General features: G+C 41.0%; 1 protein-coding gene across 2 annotated transcripts; it reads right to left on the minus strand.

The window, feature by feature from the left end:
• Positions 1-38: 38 nt before the first annotated feature.
• Positions 39-27,945, minus strand: LOC135465638 (zinc finger protein ush-like). Of its 2 annotated transcripts, none has more exons than XM_064742919.1 (6): positions 27,842-27,945; positions 7,881-8,119; positions 6,601-6,715; positions 5,981-6,217; positions 4,972-5,151; positions 39-4,427 (listed from the first exon to the last, which is right to left on the minus strand). In XM_064742919.1, the coding sequence occupies exons 1-6, from the start codon at positions 27,879-27,881 to the stop codon at positions 1,582-1,584; spliced, it is 3,657 nt and encodes a 1,218-aa protein (XP_064598989.1). In that variant the 5' UTR covers positions 27,882-27,945; the 3' UTR covers positions 39-1,581. The 2 variants fall into 2 exon arrangements, with proteins under 2 accessions (XP_064598989.1, XP_064598990.1); XM_064742920.1 differs by lacking the exon at positions 27,842-27,945 and adding an exon at positions 24,525-24,622.

Raw genomic sequence — 27,945 nt, forward strand, 5'->3', positions numbered from 1 at the left:
ATAGTCACAAATATGACGACAACATACGCCATTGATGGTATATGAAGATTTATTTTGAAGGTCAAAATAACTGTAGTACAATTACGTCAAGGTCATACAGACAGCACTGGGGAATGGATCATTACAAATTATGAAACAATAACACATCTGACAATCGTCAAAAAATAATAGCACATTATGAAAACCGATGTGAAAGGAAATGATATTCACCAGAAAAAAATGTATGTGTTAGGAGCAAGTGTATCAGACCTGACAGTGATTTATTAGAAATCATATTTTGACGAATCCGCTGCATGAACGTGATTAGAGTCATATAATGCACCATTTCTTGCAGGAAAAGAAAGCGACAAGGGCAAAATAAGTCTTCATCATAACACACATCACTGAATACTGTGTTCAAAATATCTTTATTGATTTTTAAAAATTTTAATAGAATTAAATGAATTAAAGTATTTGAATTTTAAGATAGGCCATATTGTCGAGGTCATAGACGCCTTCTTTGATTATAGCATTTGCCAAAGAGCAAATTTATCGAGAAATGCAATATATAACGTGTGTTAGTACACACAAAGAATAATTCTGACCGTGATTACTTGGGTCAAGCACTATCAAAATCTCAGATCTAAGTTACCAAATTCTCACAAATAAGATTTTTTTTTGCATATATGATTGACATCTGCTTCCTCAAACATCTGGGTTTTTTCTGGGTCAATCATTTCCTTAACAGTATGGCTCAGTACAGTATCACAAAAAAGAAACAACTGGAAGACTTTAGCACATAGATATCGTCTTCGCTTCTCAAACTATTTTCTGTCGCGCAAGAATCGCATGCGCAAAAAGACACGTGAATAGGTACCTGTATATAATGGCACAAAGCTTTTACTCTGTCCAGAATATAACGTCCCCAGTTAGGCCTTCCGTATTTTCCTGTTTATACACTTCATGTAATTTACACTAATTCTCTCGTAGACGAATAGAATATTTGACGACGATGTAAATTCTCGCCCTGCACATGGATTTCTTGGAAACCGGTGAACAGGTACACCATCTGAATCATTGTGTACAACATCAAAGACAAAAACGAAACTCTTCACAAAAACTTTCACTCCATGTTCCTTTTGTTAAGAGATTTCAATAATTACACACTTGGTGTTAGACACCAACCAATATATCGACTTTGTAACATTTTGTATATCTGATATCATGGTTGAAAGCAATTCTGTTCCTCGCTGCTGTACGGCTTCACTAAATAAATATCTACACTTCTCATAACACTGTGGATTTGTTTAAATCATTGGTGTGGTTACATAAGACATCTCTGTTTACAACAACACTGTTGTCAGTCAATAAAATGTTATTATTTTCCGTGAGATTCGAAACTGAGCTCAGAAAAATGTTCACTTGATCCGATTCGTGCCGCAAAGTTATCTCCCCTCAATCATCCAATGCCGACAGTAATGTCCCTTGTTTTTTCTTATCTTGCTTGTTCACTTTCAAAGTCAGTAACGTATAAAATCAGGCGCAGGCATACAGAATCAGATAACCCCAACATGAATTTCACACTTAATAGTTCACGTAAGTTTAGTGTTGCTGCCTGGTAAGGGAAGTGTTAGCCAGTGTGTCCGTGTCCCTTTCTCTGGGGCACACCCCCGAGCAGTAGTATCGTTTATGCGCCAAGAAGGAAGACAAGAACGTGAAGTTAATATCACAGGATTTACAGTACTTTGGCCCCAGCTTGTCAGTGTCCTGTTGTATGGACGTGTCGTCATAGTGATCCCCTGGCTGCCGGGTAAGCGCGCTGACACAACTACTGATTGGCAGCGGAACATTCTCCTTTTCGGCGTGTTCGCCAAACCCGTTTTCCACACTCTCCACAGTTGGAGATTTACTTGAGCTAATCTTCTTCAGAGCTGGCGGCGATACAGGAGACGATGTGGGCGAAGACGTGTGGAAGTCGCTGGAAGAATCTCTCTGTGAATTGCCAGAAAACTTACGCGGACTGGTTTGTTTCTGTGACGTTTTCTCCTCCTCTGAGTTTTCCGTTTTCACGGTGGAAGTGTCCGTATCAGTGCTCGGAGTTTCTCGCCTACCACTCGAATTGTCGTGTTGACTCTGCATGTGCTCGATCAGAACAGATTTGTGGTCAGTTGTAAAATCACACGCCCGGCATGTGTACTTTGAGCTGGATATGTGCATCTGCATATGATCTGACAGCGTTCCACTGTCTGGATAGACAGCGTAGCAAATGGGACACACATGCCGGCCATGTTTTTTCGGTGAGGGAGAATACTCGGATTTTTCGTACGATTTTCTGGATCGCCGCCTTTTATACGGTTCGTTTTTCATTCGGATGAGTTCGGCTTCCACGTCGATGGGTCCCACACCAGTTCCACTGACATGAGTAGCAGGTATTTGCGGAGGTTCCTCAAACTCTAACATGTGTTCATCCGTGAACTCTGATCCCTGGTCCACGTGCATCTTTCCGTGCATGCGCATTCCTCTGATCGTGTTGCCCCGGTAACCACACAAAGCACAGCGGTACACCTTGGAAGGCGCATGGGCCTTCATGTGATCCACATATTTGTTTTCCGTCTGCGCGACAAAGTCGCAATAGAGACATCTAAACAACGAGGTTTTGGAAGTGTTCGTGTTACAGAAGTGTAACTTAAGGAGTCTGGCCGACGGGTAGGAGTTATTACAATCGGTGCAAGAGAACACACCGGGTTTCTTCTCGACCTCATCTTGAGGGGAAGTAACGTCACGTGGATCAACACGGGAAACTCGCACTGAATTTTCCTGAACTACTTTCGATTTTATCTCTGAGCAGTAAAATTCCTTGTGGGCTTGTAAAGTGTCGGCAGAACTGAACTTTATAGAACACGCGTTGCAGAAGTATAGAAGTTGTGGAGTACAGCCGTTCTTGGTGAGGGCGATAGGAGTTTGCCGAGATTCAGTCACAGCTTTGGGACCGTAGTTATCCGGAACTTTGGCTTTCATACCCGTTCTATATTCTGTTTCGTTCTTCCTCGGAGAGAGGCGCGAACCAGCGCCACTTGTGTGAATGTCGCCGTCTTGCACGGAGACAGAGCCGTACCCATCATATCGCCGATCCTCTGGACTACGTTTCCGACTTGCACAATAGTGCTTCTTGTGAATGAGAAAGTTTTCATGTTTGAAGAACACAATATTGCAGTCGAGGCATTTGCTGACATGCGGAGAAGTCGCGTTGAGTCTAGAGTCACCATGTATCATATCATTCTGCATACGCCCGTAGAGAAACGCTGGGTTCGGTATCAACTGCCCATGAACGTAAGACGGCGCTAGATGGTCATACACTAAGAACTGACTCGGCGCTATCAAAGACTTCCCCTCAGTAAGATCAGACTTAGGTGATGGCGCCATCTCGCTGTCTGCACGACAGCCAGGTTTACAAGACCCGGATTCAGGCCTGTCCCCTGTAGGACTCGATCCCTCTGCTCTGAGTTGATTGACAGACTTCTCAGCTGACGGGCGCTCCCCCTGGGAGCGACGCGACGAGATGGACAAATCCCGCACGGTTTCTTCCAAATGCGCGTCCTCAGTCTTCTTACCCTTTGTAGAATCCGTTTTCTCTTTGTCCCCGGACGATCGTGACGAATTCTTCGTGCTAAGGTCAAGGGGCAAATCCGCTTGTTCTTTCGTCTCTTCTTGCTTCATCTCTGGGGACATTTCCCTTAGCGGACTTTTCTCAGAACTTGAAACCGTTTTTTGGTTTGTACCAGGACTTGTCTCTCTGTTGCTCACCACTGGCTGCATGATGATTGCCGGCATCGCTATGTTCGCCAGTCCTCCCGAAGCCAGGATGGGGGCAGCCAGTAGTACCGTCGGTTGATTGCCCATGGAAATTGGAATAGAAGGAGACAAAAACTGCGTCGGGACCACAATGCCAGAGTACATCTGGTTGTCCTTCGATGACATTGCCTTAGTTCTGAACGTTGGTGACGCCAACATGACACTCTCTGGCGAGTGCTGAGGGCTGTGTTTCATATTAGCAGATCTTTGATTGGGAGATAAGGAAGAGCTAGGTTCTGATTCTGTCAAGCGTTTAGGGCAATAGTAGTCTTTGTGGCCCCTGTACGTCGACATGGAAGAAAACTGTATATTACAATCGTAACAAAACATGTCACTAGGGGACACTGTAGGAAACTGTTCTTCGTTCTTCTTTTGGGACTGAACGCCGTGGATTTTGTTCTTGTGCCGAGTGAGACTAGAAATAGACCAGCAGGAGTAGGGACAACTCTGACACTTAAGTAAATCTTTGTTATTTTGCCTGTCGGCCAACTCCCGCTCTGAAGACACCGGGCTGGAGCCTACGGAACGCCCCGAGTCCATTGAGCGCTCATCTTCTGACGCACCGCACTTCTCCTGCGCTGACGACCGAGCCGAGACTGAAAATGTAGAGAAAATAATCATCAAATCTAACATCCTGATAATACAACTACAGCTTAAATAAGCACTTTGAACGTTACAAAACCAAAAAGTTCACGATTTGTAGAAGGACTAAGAAAAAACATTACATTACGAATAAACTGAGCAATGAGACACTACAAGCTCTATGGAAGATGAGCGGAATAACACCCTAACTGAAGTAAATTGCCAAGAGGTAAGTTGAGAAGAGGCTGTATTTCATCGGTTTCGTGTGACAATTTTCCAGCAATGACACTGTGGTCGCCGCTGTGGTTTTTCTCTCTGTGCTGTACGTCTAAGTGTCTTATGTAGTATATGGTCTATGATTTGATTGATACTTAACGCCATTTCTTAGATTTTGCAGTTCCTATCGTACGGTGGACAAAATGGATAAAACCTGTAATAAAACTGGCCAGCATGAAGATGGGAATAATTTCTATTCATGTATGCATGCATTTGGCTAAAAATAAAAAGATTTTACTTAAGAGGGAAACTTGTGAATTGCTTCAAGAAAACGCGTTTTACCTTTGCCAGGGCGACTCCCTTCTCGGAAACCCGTTGGGCTGAAGTGAGACGATGGAAGATGACAGTCTGTCGTCATCACTAAATCCGGGGGTTTCTTAGAGCAGTAAAACTGGACATGCGCATCTAGGGTGCGAGGGCTGCTAAATCTGACAGCGCAGAATGGACAGGGATAGATCAGTGCTGTGGAGAAACAAACAAAAAAGAAAATCTCATCTACTGTCTACCACACAAGCAAGTAATGCTTACTGACTTATTCATTAATTGCTTTATTTATTCATTCATATGTATTCATGATCTTAAAGTCTGACGTCAGTTATTCAAGAATTGTTCCTGTCAATCTTGTATCCACGAAATGATCAACTTAACTAGTTAAACGAGAATTAATTTTGCTAATCAGTTATATTCTACATTGACTGATCGAGTCATCACATTCATAACTCGTCGATTCAGTCGGATATTTATGACATCATCATAAAAGACGCGCATGTATTTCAGGAAGCGTTTTTTTATTTTTTTAAGTACGTATACTTGTAGCAATCCTTATATTAGAAATTTTAAGAACTGTTTCCAGCAACTACATAAATAAATATATAAATAAATAAACACTTCCTTTATAAGATTTAATCGATTGCTTTAATGCTTTTCGATAGCATCAATATTTCGTTACTTTCAAGGAAAATAACATGAGACTTGTAATACAATCCTCTAGAATTGACCTCTGACTAACGACGCCATAGGGTCACATATTGCTGGCTCAGCTGCTGCTTTACCTGAGTAACCCGAGAGTAAGTCGTTGTACAGGTAATCAAAATTCTTGATCCGGGCCTCAAATCAGTCAATCAATCAATGAAAGTTAACATGTTCTTTTTACTTATGAATTAACTGCCAACATATACAGGAAAGTGAAAACGGCATTAAACAACAACCAGTCAGTTTCTTCATCTTAAACTTCCTTTACCTGGTATTTTTCTATAAAGACAACAAAACACAGAAAAATCTAGAGACTTACGATGTACAGGTGAGGTTTGTTCTGGCCGTGGAACAGGCGGAGATTTCCGTGGTGAGCTGAGTGGGCTCACGGAGTCTGTGCTCACTCCCACCCTAATGTCCGGCATATCCGTGTCGTCCACGCAGAGCGGTGAGTCCGGCCGGGGCGAGTTGACTTCCGGGTTATCCACGGTGAACACAGCAGTCAGCTCGGAATGTATGAGGACGTCACGCTTGATCTCGCACCAAACCTTATCACCTGACAAGTCATTAAATTATAACCACATATAATTATATAATTATAGATATAATATGAAAAGAACCACGTGTTCACACTTTTGTATAATGTAAGGAGAGTTTCTATCTAGTAGGCTGTAATCAGTGATATGTGCTATAATTAATATCAGATCGAATATTATTGCAGATACAACAGAGGGAATTCTAAGATACACTACGTACTTCGTCCTCAAACAAAATTAATTTAAAACATTTAATCCCGATCTTAACTAACGACGTACTGCATGCTAAGGGAGGCAACTATGTAAGTAGCATATAATCATTAGTTATCTCCCTTTGTCTGCACGTTCACAGTCTTTCTTAGTTACGATAGGACAACTCAAAAAATTTAGTCACAAATCTTACCGTCGTAATACACTAAGCAGTTAGCTGTGTGCTTGTCTTTTTTCTTTATTAGTGACAGCCAGCGTCCGTTATCACCCATCTTTAGGAACACTGGTTGGCCGTGATGATCGGTAAACTGGACAAAAATAACACCCGTTTTTCAACATTTCAATGAACGTGTTAAGATTTATATATTCACTTGATGGGTGTTTTATGCCGTACTCAAGAATAGGCGAAGAGCATAACTGTGGGAAACCGGACAGTGCCCGGAGGAAACGCACGACTATCCACAGGTTCCTGGCAAACCTTCCCAAATATGGTACAGCCGGAGAGGAAGGCAGCATGAACTGGACTTGAACTCACAGCGACTGCACTATCATTCCCTACATTCCCGCCTAAAAACAAACACAACAAACACAACAAACGGCATTGCATAGTGAATTAAGAGCCATTTGTCGATCTCAAAATATCCATAACATATTTGCATTTTAAAGCAAACACGATAAAAGACATATTGTATATTGAACTGTGCCTACCTATTATGTATGCACAACAGCTCATGCAATCACTTACAAAAATAAACCATTGGGAGCGAGTGTGTTGTGTTTGATGTCCAGTATGTATATGACTGTGTAGACTGGTTGACTGTGTAGACTGGTTGACTGTGTAGACTGGTTGACTGTGTAGACTGGTTGACTGTGTAGACTGGTTGACTGTGTACACTGGTTGATTGTGTAGACTGGTTGACTGTGTAGACACTGATCATGTACGGCAAAGGTTCTACACATTCTATTCCACATTATAATTTTTTGACAGCGTCGGTAGCGAATAAAGTCATCAATTACTTAAAGTCTCTTGGCTTATGTCATAAAATATAATTCTTTATACTTCTCTATATATACTTATCTAGATTATACATCTGTAAACATCTATATTGTATATTCTAAACATAATAATTGGCTTTAAAAAATGTCTCCTTTTGTTTGATTCCGGGTGTAGCCATTGTCGCCCTGAAAACCCTGCACAGCTTCGTGGTTTAAACATGTTCTTGCCATGATATGGCTGTAATATTACCTAATTTCATTCATTCACTCTTTAAGAAACACGATAAGCTGCATTGTTAATTGAATTAAAAGCCATTTGTCCACATCATGTACGCACAAAAACGTAGGCCCGAAGGCACTTTGGCAAGATAATTTGTTCCTGTAATACAGAAAACCATCAAAATGATGCATACTGTAGGCCTATTCATGTAAGATTTGCGTATTGCGTATGGTGTACAGGTATGTCTCTTTTCTTACCTCAATAATAGTCTGTTTGTCTTCCTTGTTTAGGTCCGATGGCTCAACAGGTTCCCCTATGAACGGACCTAGACTGCCTCCCCTGGGCAGGCGTATCGCCCCGCACACTGTCATTTCCCGTCCTTCCTCATTACACGGCTGCAACTCCAGGATATCGGGAGGTAACTCTATCTTCGGCTTAATGTCAGATGTGGTTATCTCCCCTCCTTCCCCGTCTTCGCTCTCTTCGTCTGATGGACCTAGCAATAATCAAGTAATATTGAAAAGTGCGATACTTGTAACAACCAGAAAAGTGTGTAAAATTAGGGGTGGTTAATGAAAGAAAGCGATGCTAAAATGTTTACATGCCGTTCAGTTATCCAACACCAGGATTTTTTTCAACCTCAATCTCAGACAGGGAATTTTATTGGTATCCCTGTGTTTGCAAAGTGTTTGTGGCAATAAGTGGGCAAAGTCGCTCGTGCATTCTTGGTTTATTCTCGTGCTAGCCGCTGTATTCCACTACCATAGAGAAAACCGGCATGATTCCAAGAGAAAATCCAGATGATCCAAGAGGAAACTGGGATGATCCCGAGAGAAAATTCGGGATGACAAAATTAAGAGGAAACCGGCATGATTACAAGGGAGAATCGAGATGATCGAAGAGGAAACCGGCATGATCCCGAGAGAAAATCGAGATAATCGGAGGGGATACCGACATGATCTCGAGAGAAATTCGAGATGATCGAAGAGGAAACGGCATGATCACGAAAGTCGAAATGATCCAAGAGGAAACCGGGATGATCCAGAGAAAAAATTGAGGAGATCCAAGCGGACATGGGAGGAAACCACCATGCTTTGGAAAAGATGATTACATCACAAGACTCCACTGAGTTGTGACATGTCATAACACTTGCTGAAAACAGGATTATGTGACAGAAATTATTAACGTGTGTTAATGGTCTAGTTTTCTCATCACCATCACATTAAGCCGCAGTGTTGCGTGTTAAAGTTTACCATTATACACGGGACACGACGTAAAGACTAACATTAAGTCGTACTGTATTTCAGACTATCGTATTTGTTACCAAAAGTTGTATTCTTTCCGGATATCTATATGAATATGGCTATGACAAATATTCCCAAACCAGCTGTGTAGAAGGCCTGAATCCTATTTTCATTACCTGTGTTTGACTTTCTAGCGAGGATAAAAAAAAGACTCTTATTTGTTTTTTCGCCTTATCTATTTAATCGAATAGATAGGGTGGGGGGAGTGTACATCATCCGCTACGGCGCGTACAGATCGGAGCAAAGAGACTAGTATGTAGATAATCCCTAAGCTTTTAAACTGGATGTATATTACAGGGCTTAAATCGATTGTAATCTAGGCTACAGCTACAAAAAAAACTATGCTGAGCTTGTCTGTAGCGAGTTTCCCAAGCCGACCGCTTGTTTTGCAGTATGATTGCGTTAGCTGATGTTATCACAGTCTGAAATATTCCCCGGGGAGATATAGGAACGGGTGCTGGCTTATCTGTCTCGTTCGCCGATAAAGACCTGTTAGAGCTTATCCTATTTTGTTAAGCCTGGGAACGTCACTATCTACAGAAGAAATCTTTTAATTTCCCCACCACAGCAGCCAATTTTTATCTCTTCTGGGATACGGTGCAAATGTAACAGTGACATGGCCCACGGGATCTGTCCGGGTGGAGTTGGGAAGGAAGAGCGAGGGAGCAGGATATCACGTGTTATGCGTATTTGGTTAACTGATGAAATGTTGCGAAACAACCAAGGAGATTCAAAATTTACATCTTACGCTTGTTTGATAACCGTATGCAGGGCCTTGAGCTAATCTACAAACGCAAGTATGAGAGCAAAATCATATAAAATAAAAAAATTTCACAAGTAAGTTAAAACCCATTCCCGCTCCTCACATTTCTTTAAGCCTGATAAAAAGCTAAGGCGAAGTGTAACCCTGCCAGAGGCGAGTGGCCATTTCCACAGCTTGACTGTATACTGGCTTGCTTCTGTTAAAGATGGCGTTGAGTACATACAGGTGTGGTTCTGCAAATGTCACGAGGAACCTGTGACAGCAAAATTGTTAACAACTACTTTAAATTGTTTATTGCATGTTTGTTTATTCGCAATAATATCAGATATCAAAATACGGGTTAAATCAAGCCTGCAGTTCAATCAAAATATGGACCCACGGTTTGAAATAATCTCAAGGACAGTTACACAAAGTATTCTTATTTCGGTTCATTGTAGACAATAAAAAGAAAACTCCCGTTTCCAAAGCGGTACTGCTAAGTTGATTCTGTGTCGACAGTAACGAATAGTTTCCAATTTGTTAGCACTTTGTTGTGCTGTGAAAGCCTCTCTAGTTTTATGTGCATGAGATCCCTTTAGCCTCTTTCCCCTCGGGTAAGCTAAAAAGTGTAAATGGACGTCAATTAAACGTCGAGACAGCTTTATATAAAGCCATGTTCTCTAGAGAACGCTAGTCCTTACAGCTGACAGGTCTTAGAACGTATGTAGAGCAAGAAAATTAAAATTTAAAAAGCATCTTATCTTTATCTTATCAATCTGTCGTTGTTTATGAAGCTTACGGAGTATGAATAAACCGTGGTTCGTCTGCGCTCGACCATGGACTGCGGAACGATTTTAAGTTAAGTCATCATAGAAATATATGTCAAATATGCTAATTAGAAATTGAAGCGTATATATTACACGACGTAGTAGAATATTGCGAAAAGCACCCTGCGGTGTTTTAAGTGCGTGTCTCAAATTTAAATGTAATTTACGAAAAAAATCACCTCAAAGTTTAGTTATATTATTCAAGTTCACAACGAGCCGAAATAAAAGGTCTGGGGATGATTTTCGTTCTAGCCTTCTGTTATGATGGTTTTTTTTTTTGTCTTTTTAAAGTTATTTCTGTTCAAGGCATACGTTTTAGTGAGATAAATAGCCAGTGGTACTGGTTCCTCTAAGTTTAGCTATATTAATTATTCCAGCTAACTGCAAGCCGAAATAAAACGTTTGGGGGTGATTTTCGTTCTATCCCTTTGCTGTTTTTCTGTTTTATTTTTAAAGTTATTTCTGTTCAGGGCATACGTTTTTAACAAGATAAACAGCCAATAGTATTGTGGTTTTTCTCACCTCATTCGGCTGCAGGAAACGGTTATATCTGATTCGAACAAGAGAACCCGGATCTGGCCGCTAATAGGATACAGGCTTTCTCTTCGTATATGTTTACTCGTTCTCGAGTTTCACATCTATTACCATACCGTATAGTGATGGCCAAGTGCTTATATCATATAAATATATATGAAGAGCACAGGTGTCCGTACAATGTTGCAAAATTTTTGGTTTCAAGTTACACTCAAAATCAAAAAAGGAATCTGTTATTTTTAACAGAAAGTCTGTTGTCTGTGTGATGCTAGAATGTATTCTTTTATTGCAGCAGATTGTTCTGTTAAATATAACATACATATTTTATTAATTCAACATAAAGATAATATTAGACTAACAGGATATTATGTTGAATATGACGCAGTATTATGCTATAATAACAGAATACACTCTAGCTTCACTCAGACAACAAACTTTCTGTTAAAATTAACAGATTAATTTTTTTTAGTGTAGGTGGCAATTCATACTGACGTTAGAATGAGGCAGCATTGTGAGCACTAGAGCTTGTATATGTGCTAGGTCTTACCATAACACATATGCTGCCCAATTCCCACCAACCCTTCAACCGAGAAACACAGCCATTCCGGCTAGTTCAAATTCTGCAAAATCTCTTTAGTAGTGGCTCATGCTGGCTTCCTCTCCGGCCGAACGTGGGTAGGTCTTTCAGCATCCTGCGGATGGTCGTGGGTTTCCCCCGGGCTCTGCCCGTTTCTTCCCACCCTAATGCTGGCCGCCGTCGCATAAGTGAAATATTCTTGAGTATGGCGTAAAAAGTCCAATCAAATAAATAAATGAACCTTTAGTAATGCTTTTTAAAAATTAACCAGATCGTCCCACACAGGTGCAGATCATGATACCCATGCTGGCTTTGCAATGACTCATGATTAGGGCCATGGGGGAATCGTCGTGATATGATTAAAATAATACTGAAAGCGAAATGAATAAAAGGGAACAGGTGATTTGCCTAGTTTTTTGTGCGTTTTCCATTATATGAACCTGTGCCTGATGCGAGCTACGCCACGGGAACAAAATCCTGTGAACTTATCGAGAGGAGAAAAAAAACTGCTATCCACACAGCGGATATATACGAACTTAAGGACAAAGAGACGAACCGAAACGTGCGAACCACGTAAAGTAAGAAACTTATGGATTGAATGACAGCTAAGAACCTATGGAAAACTAGACACTTGTGAACCACACCAAGCAAGAAACCTGTGAACTAAATGACGGATAAGAACCTATAGACATGGAGACAAACCTACGGATATAGAGACGAACCTATGGACATGGAGACGAACCTATGGACATGGAGACGAACCTATGGACATGGAGACGAAGAGAAACCTGTGATCCACACCAACCAAGAAACCTGTGTGCTAAATGACTGATAAGAACCTATAGGCATGGAGACGAACCTAGGGACATGGAGGTGAACAGAAACCTGTGATCCACACCAACCAAGAAACCTGTGTGCTAAATGACTGATAAGAACCTATAGGCATGGAGACGAACCTAGGGACATGGAGGTGAACAGAAACCTGTGAACCTCGACAAGCAAGAAACCTGTGTGCTAAATGACTGATAAGAACCTATAGGCATGGAGACGAACCTAGGGACATGGAGGTGAACAGAAACCGGTGATCCACACCAACCAAGAAACCTGTGTGCATAATGACTGATAAGAACCTATAGGCATGGAGACGAACCTAGGGGCATGGAGGTGAACAGAAACCGGTGATCCACACCAACCAAGAAACCTGTGTGCTAAATGACTGATAAGAACCTATAGGCATGGAGACGAACCTAGGGACATGGAGGTGAACAGAAACCTGTGAACCTCGACAAGCAAGAAACCTGTGTGCTAAATGACTGATAAGAACCTATAGGCATGGAGACGAACCTAGGGACATGGAGGTGAACAGAAACCGGTGATCCACACCAACCAAGAAACCTGTGTGCATAATGACTGATAAGAACCTATAGGCATGGAGACGAACCTAGGGGCATGGAGGTGAACAGAAACCTGTGAACCTCGACAAGCGAGAAACCTGCATGCCAACTTTTATGGACTTTATATGGGTCGAAGTGTGTGAACTACATGTACATGCGAGACTACAGAGAAATACCCCCACCCCCACCCCCTAACCAAAACAAAAGCAAAAAAAAAAACCTGCATCGGTCCAGTAAACACATCATTTTTACTGTTATAATTATTTCTGTTCATAGTGATCGTTATTGTAGGTAGAGATCAAACCCCGCATGCTCCATACACCGAGCTGCGCGGTTAAATCGAGAACACGTCATGCCTTCCCCGCACTGACTTCAGTGTATTTCACAGGAAAATATATGTGGCGATAAGAGATGAAAGGCGGAGAGTGAAAACATATTGCCTGGTTATGAACGACGGGAAAGAATAGCCGATGAACGATAAAACTACCGGAAATCGGCTTTATCAGGTTTGGAGCGACATTAAACTGAAAATCTTGACAGATTCCTGTCGATTTAGAACAGAAAAGTTTTCGGAGTCTATCTTTTTTTCCCCTCTCTCCTTTATTTTTTTTGTTTTGTTTTTTTTTTTCATTTACAGCCATTATCAGTGCGATGATATCGTCAACGTTCAGAGGACGCATAAAACGAAGGCTTTCCGCGCATTATGTCACTGGCTTTTTCTGCTGCCTCTCAAGTTCTAAATGTTATAGTAAGCTGACATGGGAACTGCCGCTATCGACCGTTACAATCTAAGCTCATTAATAACAAATCGTCTTATCAGCGAGCCTATCACACCTCGCCATCCTTCGCTAATTTGCCTTCATCATTTGGCGATACGCTTGGTGACTCGCCCGAAGCCCGTTACACAAGCCGCGTACACACACACACACACACACACATATATATATATATATACTGTACACTAACACCGTCACCGTGTACAAACAGGCTTGCCAGATAATAAAGGGGACAGCAGATTTGGTTCATGCCGGGGTTACGCGTTCGTTTTGTCTACATCAGTCACGATATACAAATATCCCATTATTGAGCCCTACAAAATATTTATCTGACAATGGCAGAGGCTGTTTAACACTCGAGTCCAGACAGTTTTCGGAAATTGTAGCCACTTGGTTCTTTACCTATACATCCTTGAGAAGCGAACCTTCCAGTTAGCATCGGCGCTTAACGACAAATTTGTACAAACTACTGATTTTCTATCGCGGGTACAGATGGATCATTTGACATTGGGAAGGTTTGACCTTCATATATAACCCTTTCGAAACAGACTAGTTTCTCACAACAACACACTAAAAACTTAGCATTTAAGAACGCAAGAAGCTTCAAATATACATACAGAGCCGCATTTTTATCTTAAACTTTTAATATGCATGAATGATAGAAGTAACGAATATCATAGGGAATTATATGTTTTAAGGTTCCAAATTCACTGATCTCATCAAAAAAGATCCTACGCCTTGCGTCGAAAATGGTGATACGGCATATGATCAAACGGTAATCTGCCACAAAACGTAGATCTTATCGAACTGAATCTTTCAAATGTCTTCTCGATTTCACTCGTCATTTATTTCCAGCTCTAAATTGCACGATGTCCTCTGAGAGAAGTTTCATGAATTAAACAGCATGTTTGTGATAAGGCATAGCCAGGATGGCCGAAATACCAGGGTCTAATTGAGAGACAAGCGCATCGGCGTTTAGCTAAGGTGGTCTGTAGATAAGAGACAAAGACCATGGTGTTTGAGGCAGCTGGAACGGTTCTAATATACAGACCACCATTGCTATAGCAATCCGTTTGATCTGTATCCTGCCATCAGATTTACTAAATCGCTCCGCGATAATGCATTGTAATGAGACGATATAACGGAAGAATATCGCGAGTGAAATCGGCGCTATCGCAGCTACAATATCCTGGCTAAGCACTAAATTGAAACATTAATCAGTAGTTCAAAATAAGATGTCTTGTGAAAAGAGGGGAGCGAGAGGTAGCGGATGTAGTGGGGTGGGGGATGGGGGAGGGGGTGGGATGAATGAAGGTTAATGTTAAAGCAGCTTTTTAACACAAAACCATGGCGAATTCATCTGCATTTCAACAGATAAAGTCCTATATTTTTTTCATTCAGATATTAAGGATTTTTAATCCAAGCCTGGGAAATTCTGCTCAACCAGATTAGTGTCAACTGATAAAGCGCTGCTTTTCGAACAGATATAGATTACCTACAATAATATACTGGAACAATTGATCGATTGCGCTATGTTTTATCCTTGTCCAGTCATGAAACGTAACAGGAAATGTACTTCAGTCGCTAATAATACAAAGATGATCTATTGTGAAATGTGACATAATGTATAACGTGTCGCTCAATAAGCGTCGGGGTTTTTGGTCAGTGTTCGTTTCACAGGCTAGACAAAGCTAAATTAAGAAATCTGTCTGAATCATTTTTTTTCAAATTAAAACATGATCTGGATCATTTTTTTTTTCTTTTCAAATTAAAACATGAACATAAGAAACAGGTTCTGTAGGTAATGCATTAAACATAACCACTGGACATTTAACTGAAAGAGCATAGTATGATATTCATTAAGAAGTTAATTGGTTAAAACCAAGGTTCGAACCAAGCTAAAGTAATTGTTTATTTATTTTCTAAACAGAAGAATGTCTTCAGTACACGTGACAGTAAATCTTTAACATCTTCATTAGGCTTTTGGGTAAGAATAAAATAAATACATTAAAAAATCGATTAGGCATGAGAAATGTGTTATGAATGATTAAATCTTATCTTCGTGTACACATGTTTGGACTACGAAACCAATTAAATTAAGTCAGACAGTTGTCAGTACAGGATTAACACCAACTATCAGCTGCTATTAGTTTACAAAGTTATTCTCTACATAAAAAATATAATAGTCGTATAAATATATGATCATTATAGGTCAAATAAATTGTTCAGTGTTTTCAAATAGTAAAGCTCGGCCTACGTGGGAAGGTTTGTCAGCAACCTGCAGATGGTCGTGGGTTTCCCCCCGGCGCTGCCTGGTTTCCACCCACCATAATGCTGGCCGCCGTCGTATAAGTGAAATATTCTTGAGTACGGCGTCAAAACACCAATCGAATAAATAAATAAATAGCAAAGCTAGGAAAATCTCTCTTTACACTATTTACTTGTGCTATACTTACTGTACCGGAAGAGCATATCTCCTACACAAAAACATTAAACCGCCAACGTGAGGCCAATGTACCGTTAGTTAGGGATAATAGCCATAATCACCCATTATCCGTCCCACATGCCTCAATTAAATAAATCAACTGAACGAATAATATTATATTTATGTTATAAGCCTACATATCCCGTTTATGTAACTGTTAACTGCTTCATGACATATAACAGGTTATTTGTTTTGCAATAATGCTAACCCCTCACAACCTCCGCACAAAAACTTCAATCTTGAAACTATTTGGCTGTTGCCGTGATGTCATCTTGTCAACTTTTTCAGTTATTCGGATTTATAATACAATGAAAAAGTCTGATAGTAAATATCTGCAAAATAATTCGTATGTATAAAGAGAACAAAAAAAACGCAGCCATTTAATCAGATTAATTAATTTTCTATAATCATTAAACAAGGTTAATCTCACAATATACTCAATCTATTACCAAAAATGTCGTTTTTTTCTGTGTGTGTCATGATGACTTGAAATACTGCGAGAACAAGGATTAAAACCAGTCTCATAATTCAGTTTAAATGTACATATACGTGTAGGTATGATGTACTTTAAAAACTAGTCAAATAAATAAATAAATACTTGATAAATTAGCATATAAATGCTAGAACTGCAACCTGTTGCAAGCCTAGTAAGCATGCGTATATAGTCATCAACTCGTTAATGTTTTTACAAATACTAGATTATCTGCATTGCAGTTGAGATGACATGTAGAATTAGTATCTGATATCGACGCATCTCATTTATTTTCCTAATACAAAATTAATAAAATACCAAGGACTGTATTTAAAAACGCTTCACTGAGCACGGTAACTCTCAACAGATCTGTGAACACAGAAATATGACTCGTATGTTTATTGGATATCAAGAAAGCAAGCCGATGTCATAATGCTGGCTGAATGAGCCGTCTTTACGCTTGACCGATCCCAGAGAGTAGAGAAGCTTTGTCTGCTGATAACGCGGAGACTTCACAAACAGGTGTCGATCTGAATACTTAGAGGAGACAAATGAGGGAGATATCAGTAAACTGCATAACACCATTGTTCCTTGCGGGGAAACAAGCTCTTGAGTTTAAGTCGGCGATATCCGGTATTCAGGGAAACAGTATGTGCGCGTGTGTGTTTGTTACGACGGAGACGTTAAACATTGTGAGAGGAGTTATGTTTGTACATTATATGGCTAGGCTAAGAATACATTTCTACCACACCATCTGTAGTCATTAAGCCTAGTCAGAATCAAAGAAGTATTTTGATTACCAATCCAAGATATCTTGGAATTAAAGTGAAGAAAAAAAAAACATATGAGGAGGATCATTAGGAGGTGGAGGATCATTAGGAGGTGGAGGATCATTAGGAGGTGGAGGATCATTAGGAGGTGGAGAATCATTAAGAGGTGGAGGATCATTAGGAGGAGGATGATCATTAGGAGGTGGATGATCATTAGGAGGTGGAGGATCATTAGGAGGAGGAGGATCATTAGGAGGTGGAGGATCATTAGGAGGAGGAGGATCATTAGGAGGTGGAGGATCATTAGGGGGAGGAGGATCATTAGGAGGTGGAGGATCATTAGGAGGTGGAGGATCATTAGGAGGAGGATCATTAGGAGGTGGAGGATTATTAGGAGGTAGAGGATCATTGGGAGGTAGAGTATTATTGGAAGGTGCGGAACAGGGATCAGTGAAAGGTGGGGATCATTGGGAGATGGGGATCATTAGTAGGTGGGGATCGTTGGGTGGTGGGGATCACTGGGGTGGAGGATCATTGGGGGTAGGGTATTATTGGCAGGTTGACATCATTGGAAGGTAGAGTATTATTGGAAGGTGGGGATCATTGGAAGGTGGGGATCATTGGGAGGTGGGGTCATCGGGAGATGGGGATCATCAGGGGAGGATGGTCATTGGAGTGGTGGGACACTAAGGGGGGGGGGAGAGTATTACTGGGAGGTGGGGGATCATTAGCAGATAGAGGATCGCATGGGTTGAAGATCATTACGTGTAGGATCAGGAAAGGTGTAGGATCATACTCAGCAACCAACAGCCGGACTCCAGGTATTACATATCATGTATATATCGTGTACAACAAAAGCACCAATTCAATTCTTGTTAACACAAAAAAGGATGTGCACTTGTCGGCTTTGGCTGATTTCTTGTATTCTGATATAAGATGATCTAACTACCTACAGGAAGACCTGTGCATTCTTCTGATACATTGTCCTCAATAGTGTCCACAACTGACACTGACAGTCAAAACTAATGGGCAGACATACATATAAAGCCTGGTTCTGTTGGGATGTAAGGCGATTTCCGTGAATGTCTACTAAATGCCCAGTAATTGGGAAGGTCTTGCAGCAACCTGCGGATGGTCGTGGGTTTCCCCCCGGGCCCTGCCAAGTTTCCTCCCACCATAATGCTGGCCGCCGTCGTATAAGTGAAATATTCTTGGGTATGGTGTAAAACACCGATGAAATGAAAAAATAAATACTAAACGCCCACACCTCCAAAAGCTATGAATTAAGACCAGGTGACAACATCCAAACATTTCCTTTAGTTAGTATTTTTAAGGAAATCTAAACAGCGCTATATATGATAATCTAGTAATCAAGTAGAAATTTATTGGTGTATACGCCTGCATGTACATCTCTGTCCAACAGCAGGGAGGTAAGATTCATATGATCAGACTACATTCATGTTTACACTGTTCCAGTATTCGACACACGTAACTGCACGTAGCGGTGTTTTGTTTTTCAGTTTTAGAGTTCAAAAGCCTGTAACAATATTATACAAGCATGGAATTTCCAAATTTCGAATATTCCACTGCTGTACTTGCTTTCAAGGTATCATCAAAATGAATTCGTTATGCAACCGTCGTGTTTTAAAAGAAGTTGTCATGTGCGAACGCAAAGCATGCTGATGCTGTGCTTAGGCAGTCTCCTTAGCTGTTCGTATAAATCCCCGTCGTTCAGAGAGGTGTCTTTTTCCACACCATTGTCACTAACGTACGTCAAACCCATAAAACTACCCACCTAGTTATATGTTGTCTGATACCCTCGTTAGGTTTCTATACATTAGACTCGCTTTCAGATCCCATATTTTGGTCTTATCAAGCCAAGAGTTATCGCTAAAGGTCTAAGTGCCCGCGTATCTGTAATAGCTCTACTCCGCCTTTACCAGAGGTTGTGAAAGTTGTGCTGTCTATCTCATAAATTTTCTTAAAAGGGGAAACGCGAGCCTCTTATCATGGTGTAGCCAAAGATAGGACAGGATCCAAACTATGGCCACAACCCAACTATTTGTCGATAAGAACAGCATTCTCGCGCTATCGCGCACCACCCATATCCCAGCATGCATTGCAATCCACTTAAGGACTTATCAAAGAGGAGATAACTCCCGTTAGCAGTCTGATGGTTATCTGAGCGAGTTATCTTGAAGCGAAACACCAGTTTGGAGGTTGAGATTTGGAAGGAAAAAGCACAGACAGCCTGGCAACAGACCGGCATAAAACAGAACGGCTTTTCAAAAAAGATCTAAACCCCTCATCAAAACTTATGTAAGACAGTTATCCCAAAATCAGCAGTGAGCAAGAGCTATAACGATACTTCTAATAGCTATTGCGCCAAAAACTCTAGGCCCATCCATAACCACGTTCTGAGCAACACTGGAGCTGGTCATGCACATCTAATGTCTTGCATCTGACGCTGAGTCAGGCTTATAGTAGTTGGGTAATTAAGACTTTATTCAAACCTCATTATGAAGACCGTGCATAACTGTTATTTCTCATTTGCAACAACACTGAAACAATGATACTTCGTTGGAAGGTAACAAATTTTTTGCGTTTTTGTCATTTGAACTATAAAGATAAATATATGATTTTCTTAGCGGTAGCCTCTTTGTCCCCAACCAACTTCTGGCAATGTCTATCTTTGCTGCACACGGCGTGTATTACATTTATCGCGGCTATCAGACGCTGGCCGGCAGTGACTGGTCGTCCACCCAGGGGGATCGATCGACTTGCTTTGCGATCAAGCGTGATTATCGGACGGTTACAGATTTCCAGTCTCGCGCTCCTAATTTACTGTGCCGACGCCGGGGCCGCTAGAGGCCGCCACTATCACCGCTTGGAATCGTCCTTATCTCCTTTACCATCTCGGGTAATGGATTAAAGCTAACAGAAATCTATCAGTCCTTGTGAAAACCCAAACCTTTTAATCGGACAATCCATACGAGAAATGGAAAAATAAGGCACGATCTTATCTCCCTGCGTTCTGTCGCTTCTTGGCGTGCCTGTAATACCCTGATACCCCTCCCCTCGCTCCAAAATCTTAGGTTTCTCCCTCCTATTTCTCTTAGCACGCTCTGCGCCCCTTTTCAAACCTCTTTCCACTGCATTTCACAATGTACAGTCTCCCCAGATCTCATATTCTCAATGTCTGGTGCAATTCAAAATATAACCATTTTCTCGCCCCATATCCATAGCCTGCATAAAGTGGGCGTACAGTGGACCTCAACATCGCCTTCCTTGAGAGCCTTGGACACCTGTAAAATTCATCACTGAGAGTCTTGAGTAACTGTAGACTCGTCGTCACTGAAGGTGGACCTGCACAAAAGTCCCTTATGCGCACTTATAATCTTGCAATCTCTTCTCACACTCGATTGGAAATATGTCAGATCAGTCCCGCTCCATATAGGTATAGAGTCTCGCGATTGTTTCATCTTACACAAAATCCTTAAGATATATTGTACTCTTGAAACCTGCTGCTCTTTACATGACTCCGTCCTAATGCTTATTAAATTTTTATATTTTCTTAGTTCTGTGGTAATTTATGTTGAACAGAGTTCTCGAAACAGACATTTCGATTACTGACCTGGAAGGACCATTGTGGATGGCGATTGGGTGTTAATTATACGGTACCTTTAGACGTGAAATTAACACTTAATTACCTAACATAGGCTCAAATAATTATTTATTTTACGACAGAGCTTGTTACATATATCAAAGTCAATATAACTGAGGTAAACTCCAAAGACTGCACAGTGCAAGGTCGTGGGGGTAGTCCGCTAAGGCTTCTCAGATCGTTCCTCATTATTGTGTCACGCAAGATCGACGGAGACAATTCAGCCTTGTTCCGGTTCAAATCAATGATAGTCTACATATATATCAACGACAGATGGCATTTCGAATGTGGAAAACGGTACATAGGTTTTTCTCAGCGTGGAAATGAATGCATTCACATTATTGAAACTGTCCAAAAACTACAGCGAATTCGGCACGGTATAGTTGCAACAACACCACAATATTACCTATATGCCTAGATGTGACATGCAAAGCTCAGTTTGAACGAAGTTTTATCTTGGAATAGGTTGCGCAGAAGTCTTGCGACTTCCGGTTTTGTTTAGGGAGGTCATAAAGGTTAGATACGATGAAGATCCTTCATTTTACTAAAATGTGAACATGAACACTGCTTGTGACTGACTGAAACAATTCATGGCATGTTATGTCAGTTTTCCTCAAAACAAGGCACACCGCACTGTATGTCACTCACCTCAGCCAATGAGTCACGGGCTACCCCTTCAGCTCCCCCCACCCTCCACACGCAACATACTGACCTGTGTCACTGTCGCTAATGATGTAACCTTAGACTGAATCTACAGCTAATGCTCCACATTCAATAATCTACAGATATACACCCTGTGCCGTACACCGTTATGTGGGAGATAAGAGGTTCGTGCTATAAAAACGGTCCCAGTGATAGCGGAATGAAAAGCGGCCTTGAACGCTGGAGATCGACGGAGGCTAGAGAGCCGGGCAGGAGTGCGGGTATCTCACAGGCCGGGAATGAATCCGCTGTCAGAGATGGAGGCAGACGATAGGAAGGGGAGAAGAAAGCAACGATTGTTACCCAGAGATGGAGAGATAAGCCATGCCCGTCTAGAGTAACCAGATTCACTGTCCAGTCAGTTATACAAGTATACGCAGAGTTTAGCGTTTCTGACAGAGACGTGATTCAGCAATTATATATGTGCAGCATAACTTGGCTACATAACTGACACAAGTGTGAATGCTTTCGACAAGGCGCAATATAGATACAGGTGTCAGCCCACACAATCGACGCTGTGCAACTGACACCTTACATCTGAGGTAGTGCGACAAAACAGAACTAAGATAACACGAACTACGTTATCCTGCAGAAATGATATAATACAGACAATATCCAATAGAAATGCGACAGTACGACAGACGCCAGACAACAGTATTGGGATACCACGGACCGCTGGAGGCAACAGAAGTTCAGTATTAGGACAGATGTTATCCAACAGACTTGCTATAATGCGAAATGAGATAATGCGACAAACGCAATCCAATAAAACACGCGAGAGAATAAATCGCTATCCTAAAGACCTTAAGCAATGCAAGAGACGTTGGACCAATGGGACAGACGTTATCCGATAGAGACGAACTCTTACAAGACATCACACTCCTAAAGAACTGTGGAATTTACAATACCTTATTCACAATTTGGCACAGTCACAAGACGCTATCAGTCAGAAATTAAATAACAGGACAGACACGATCCAACAGAACTGAGTTAACAGGACAGACACTATCTAACAGAACTGAGTTAACAGGACAGACACTATCTAACAGAACTGAGTTAACAGGACAGACACTATCCAACAAAACTGAGGTAACAGGACAGACACAATCCAACAAAACTGAGGTAACAAGACAGACACTATCCAACAGAATTAAGGTAACAGGACAAAAGAATGAAAGTTTTGTACGACAGACCGTATGTGGTGAACTGAAGGAATACTCTCTATATATACTTTAAAAGAATATCTTAATGTATCTGAGGATACACGCTATATCTGAATTTTTGTGCAAGGACTAAATAGCTATAAATGACTGCTATACGGTGATGGTAGCTGACCAGTTGACACAGGAGCACAGTTAGGCAGTGACATGATGTGAATGGAAACTATGACCAATAGCACATGAACAATGACATTTCATGGCACAAACAGCGTTACTTGAAAAAAAGAGACGAAAACCTGAAAATACACTTGATGAATAATATGTAGACCAAATCGCTCAAACAATGACACAATAGATGTGTCATGTTGATCATATTACACTGTCCCGAAAAGCTAAACAGCTATACACACGTCATGATAGCTGTGAGTTTACATCGTGAGAGTTTAACATTCCCTTGAATGCCGCAGATGAAGGCAACCACTTGGTTGAAGTAAACGAAAACAACAGTTACTCCAACACTGCGGCTATATTACACCTGCATGAAGTTATTGTTTATGTGTTTCACATCGACGAGATACAAGTTTAACTTATCGCCTCTTCTGTGCTGTTCAGCTTTTTATGCCTTCGCCAAAAGTCAGCAAAACATATGCTTTGTACATATATAGATTATGCATTCAAATGTACAACACGTTATTAACACCGTGTCATACATGTCACGTATGAACTGATCGCTCATACGCCCTAGACTATCACTGAGGATTAACGCCGCTCTTGAAAGTATTTCCCTTTATACACAATGACCGTTAACGTTACGGGTGCATTCAGTGCCCGCGGAGTAAACCATCAGCTTTTGTTAAGTAACTGACGAACTTTGTCACAAGTGATCTCCAACGAAGCTCATGTAAAGTGGTTTAAACGGCCATACATGCGCTGTCGACCATGCAGAGTGTTAAAGCTGCACTCTAAACACTAAGTTTTTAAATTTATAATATAATATTATGATTTTTGAGTATTGCTAGAGTAGATTGTGTTACTGCAACATGGTATTATGTAATGAATAGCACCGTACACCATCACACCAACAAAAAACAACGGTATTCTGTTAGAGTAATAGAACAAAGTTATTATATCAAGTAATGATGTATAGCAATTATTATAAGATAATCAATTCTCTCATCACTCAGATCACTCAGATTACATCACTCAGAAGTCATTTACCTGACTGGTGCTTTTACGTCATACTCAAGAATATTTCACTTATACGACGACACCAAGCATTATGATGGCGAGAAACAGACGCAGAAAACATAGTATCCTGTCAAATTAACACATTAGTTTTTACAGTGTAATATGTTTTGCCGTCAGGTAAAGTTATACGGCGTTGTTTGTAAACTGATCTATTGTTAATTGTTAGTGAGAAGGCTTGATACATGAAGACGAGAGACATGAGGTGAAGCCGAAACTGTATACCCTATAACCTAGGTTACGGTTTACCTTTTCTCGTAATGTACGGCATCCTAGCCGCCATGCGCTGTGGGTAGCTTGGCCCGAAGCTGTAACGGTTGGCTGGTGTAAAAAGGATCTGACAACGCATGCAGTATATTATATCCACCACAAAGGTCTATAGCTTATAACACAGCCGTTACGCTGCCTGTCTTATGAACGAAAGAATGAAAGGTCTTCCGAAAAGATATAGTCGTATCGCGATATGAGAAAAGTGTACCATAAATAGTATGATAAGATAGAGTGACATTCTTATCTGTCAACCCTCTATCACGTTTGTTATCGAATGTACCAGTTCATGATATGGTAACAAACACGTTCGGCGAGGGCGTCTTACCTATGTATAGCCTTTTAAACACACGTATTAAGGCAGTGTTCGCACGGTACGTCGCCACATATAATCATATAGTAATTGGACGAAAGCGGCAAAAATTATAAAGGTTAATCGAATCGTTGCTATAACAGGAGATTAAGCTCGATCTTCATTCGTGTTAAGTGCGAGACGAAGTTTCGTTTTAGACATGAGTCGTTAGTACAGATAAGCACACGAAGAGCCTGTATTTATAGTAACGTGAGGTTAAAAATCAAGCCTAAATTGCACCGCTGGCTCTTTACATAGGGCTACCCCGATGAGCACAAAATTCTTGGAATCTGTTCTCTTCTCTGAGTACGTATAATATGTATATTGTCGAGGTGATCTCAGATCGGTTTTTATCACTCTGCTCGATCACATCCAAAACAGTATCAATACAATATCATTTATATACATGTATATAACAAAACGAATAATGTGTTTTTGTCAGACAGCACTCAGAATTACTTGAAAAATATTAGCTTACATATACTGAACCGCCCAGACCCCAGGCCCCATTCGGACACAAAATTGTGTGCTGTATTTACTCGTCTGTGAATTCGGTCACGCGTAGGAACAGTTTCTTAAGCATGGTGGGGATGCTATGCCTGTAAAATTATATTACTTAATATACCCTTCTTAAGCTTTTATCCCCGAAGCGGTAACGTATTTGTTCTTGTATAGACAATAGTTTAAATAGTTTAAATTGCTCATGTATCGTGTTACAGAGTGAACAATACAGTTAACAGTTGTATGTGGAAGTTCTTCTGACCAGATTAAGAGTCGAATCCCCTCCTAAAAGGTGTGTAAATACTCCGAGATTGAATTCAACATCTACCCTGAAAAGGAGACATAAAGCTATGATTATAAAATGGAGGGGAGGGGGAGAGGAGGAGGAGTGGGGGACTGCACTGGATGAACGGGAGGAGAAGGTGGACAAATGTTCCTTATGTAGAAAGAGAAGAGAAGTAGGTAACTTTGTCTCACATGGAAAGGAAGGGGTGTAGGACAACGATCTCTTAGGTGAAAGTGTGTGTGTGTGTTGGCGGGGGGAGGGGGGGGGGGTGATAGGCAACATTGAAAGAAGGTGAAAGAAGTGAAGGGTAGGCAACGCTCCCTTAGGTGGAAGTAGGTGGAGGTACACAACGATCCCGTAGGTAGAATTAGGTGGAGGTACACAACGATCCCTTAGGTAGAATTAGGTGGAGGTACACAACGATCCCTTAGGTAGAATTAGGTGGAGGTACACAACGATCCCTTAAGTGGAATGGGGAATGACGGGCAACAACCAATAGGTGACAGAAGTGAGGGGTAGACAAATGCATCCTTAGGTGAAAGAATAGAGAGGTAGACAACGCTCCCTTAGGTCGAAGGAAAGGAGTAGACAGCGCTCTCTCTAGGGTCTCTCTAGGGGCATATCAAACAACCGTTTTGTGCGAAAAGTGTTCAAAAAATATTCTCTCCTAAGACCAAATATAATTCAACGATCGTGATTTCCAAATGCCGACATATACGTGTCATATGCTAAACAAAACTCTCTTCATTTTTTGGTCACATCAACAACTTCACCAAAACGCTACTATATAGATTATTTGCATCATGACATGTGAAAAACCAGCAGTAGAATGCAATTTATTGTGAACATTTAGGCCAACAACATAATGATATTACCAAGACGCCAAATGCTTCGACATGACGATGAATAGGACGATCTAGATGACAAAAATGATAACGATCAATTGACCTTCACACTAGACTCTCGTTGAAGAGTAAATGCATAAGGCCATACCTATGCATTAACAGCGCTGTTTATAATCGTACAAATAGTACTGGTAGAGCGGGAAGGTATTTGTCTACACCAAAATGAACAGAAGTTAATAGGCCTATGAAACGAGATATTTCCTTGCCTGTGATAAGGGCTTGTGTGAAATGATCGCTGCCGGGGCAGTTTGGATAAGGAGCCGTGGTGTTAAGAGAGTTGGGTGGGTGTGAAAGAAAATAGTTCTTTTGACCAGCTAAAGAGTCGAATCCCCTCCTAAAAGGTGTGTAAATACTCCGAGATTGAATTCAACATCTACCCTGAAAAGGGGGCATAAAGCTATGCTCATTAAATGGCGGAAATTCGACACCTCTTTGATACTGGTGATAAAGGCTGGACCGTCGAGCGCCGATTCCAATATAAAAACGCTCCACAGTTTAATCGGTTTTAGACATCTCTGTCGTTAGGGCAGATATTCGTCGTCCAAACATGTATAATATATCAGCTTTTTTCTTTCTTTCTTTCTTTCTTTCCTTAAACTATATCGCACTGGAAAAAATCGAATGGTATGATTGGTCTAATACAGTGGACCATATGTCTGAATTCACACCAACCACTGTTCAAAAATACTAGGGTTTGCTAGGAATTCAGTCTAATAGCTGGTGTTATATCATTACATATAAATTTTTAAAAAACCAAGAAGAAAAACAAAGGCTATTCAAGGATTGTTCCACGGTTATATTGGAGACCCTTTCAATTCCGTGTAATTGGTATTTTCTTTGCCACTTGTCCAGCGTCAACAAAGTATATTAAAAGCTTCTCTCATCTGAATACTAATCTATTTACTTATTCATCTGATCGTGGTTTTACGTCATATAATAGAATACAACACGATTGATTCGACAGATGAAACGGCACATATGGATGAAGTAAACCGAACTGTACTATGAGGAAATCACTTCCCATTGCCTGTGCTTGACAAACGCTTCTGACATAAGGCTGCAGACATATCAGCGAGAGCTGGATTCGAACTCGTGAGCTCGTTCATGAATTCGAGCTCATTTAACACGGAGCATGTAACAGTCTAGACTGAGGAAATCTGCATCACTCGTCATCTCTACACCAAGAAATAATTCCTTAAACTACATGTACCAGGCAATCACAGTACACGGAAAAGAATGTTATAGGCCTACTCACGCTTTAGCGGCTTGGGGTTAGACTGCTTTCTGCGGGACATGTTGGCAGCCCGGGCTCTCTGACTCCAAGTTGTTCCTCACACGCGATCTCCACTTTCTCTTGAC

The sequence above is a fragment of the Liolophura sinensis genome, chromosome 5, assembly GCF_032854445.1.
Source record: "Liolophura sinensis isolate JHLJ2023 chromosome 5, CUHK_Ljap_v2, whole genome shotgun sequence".
NCBI classification, from domain to species: domain Eukaryota; kingdom Metazoa; phylum Mollusca; class Polyplacophora; order Chitonida; family Chitonidae; genus Liolophura; species Liolophura sinensis.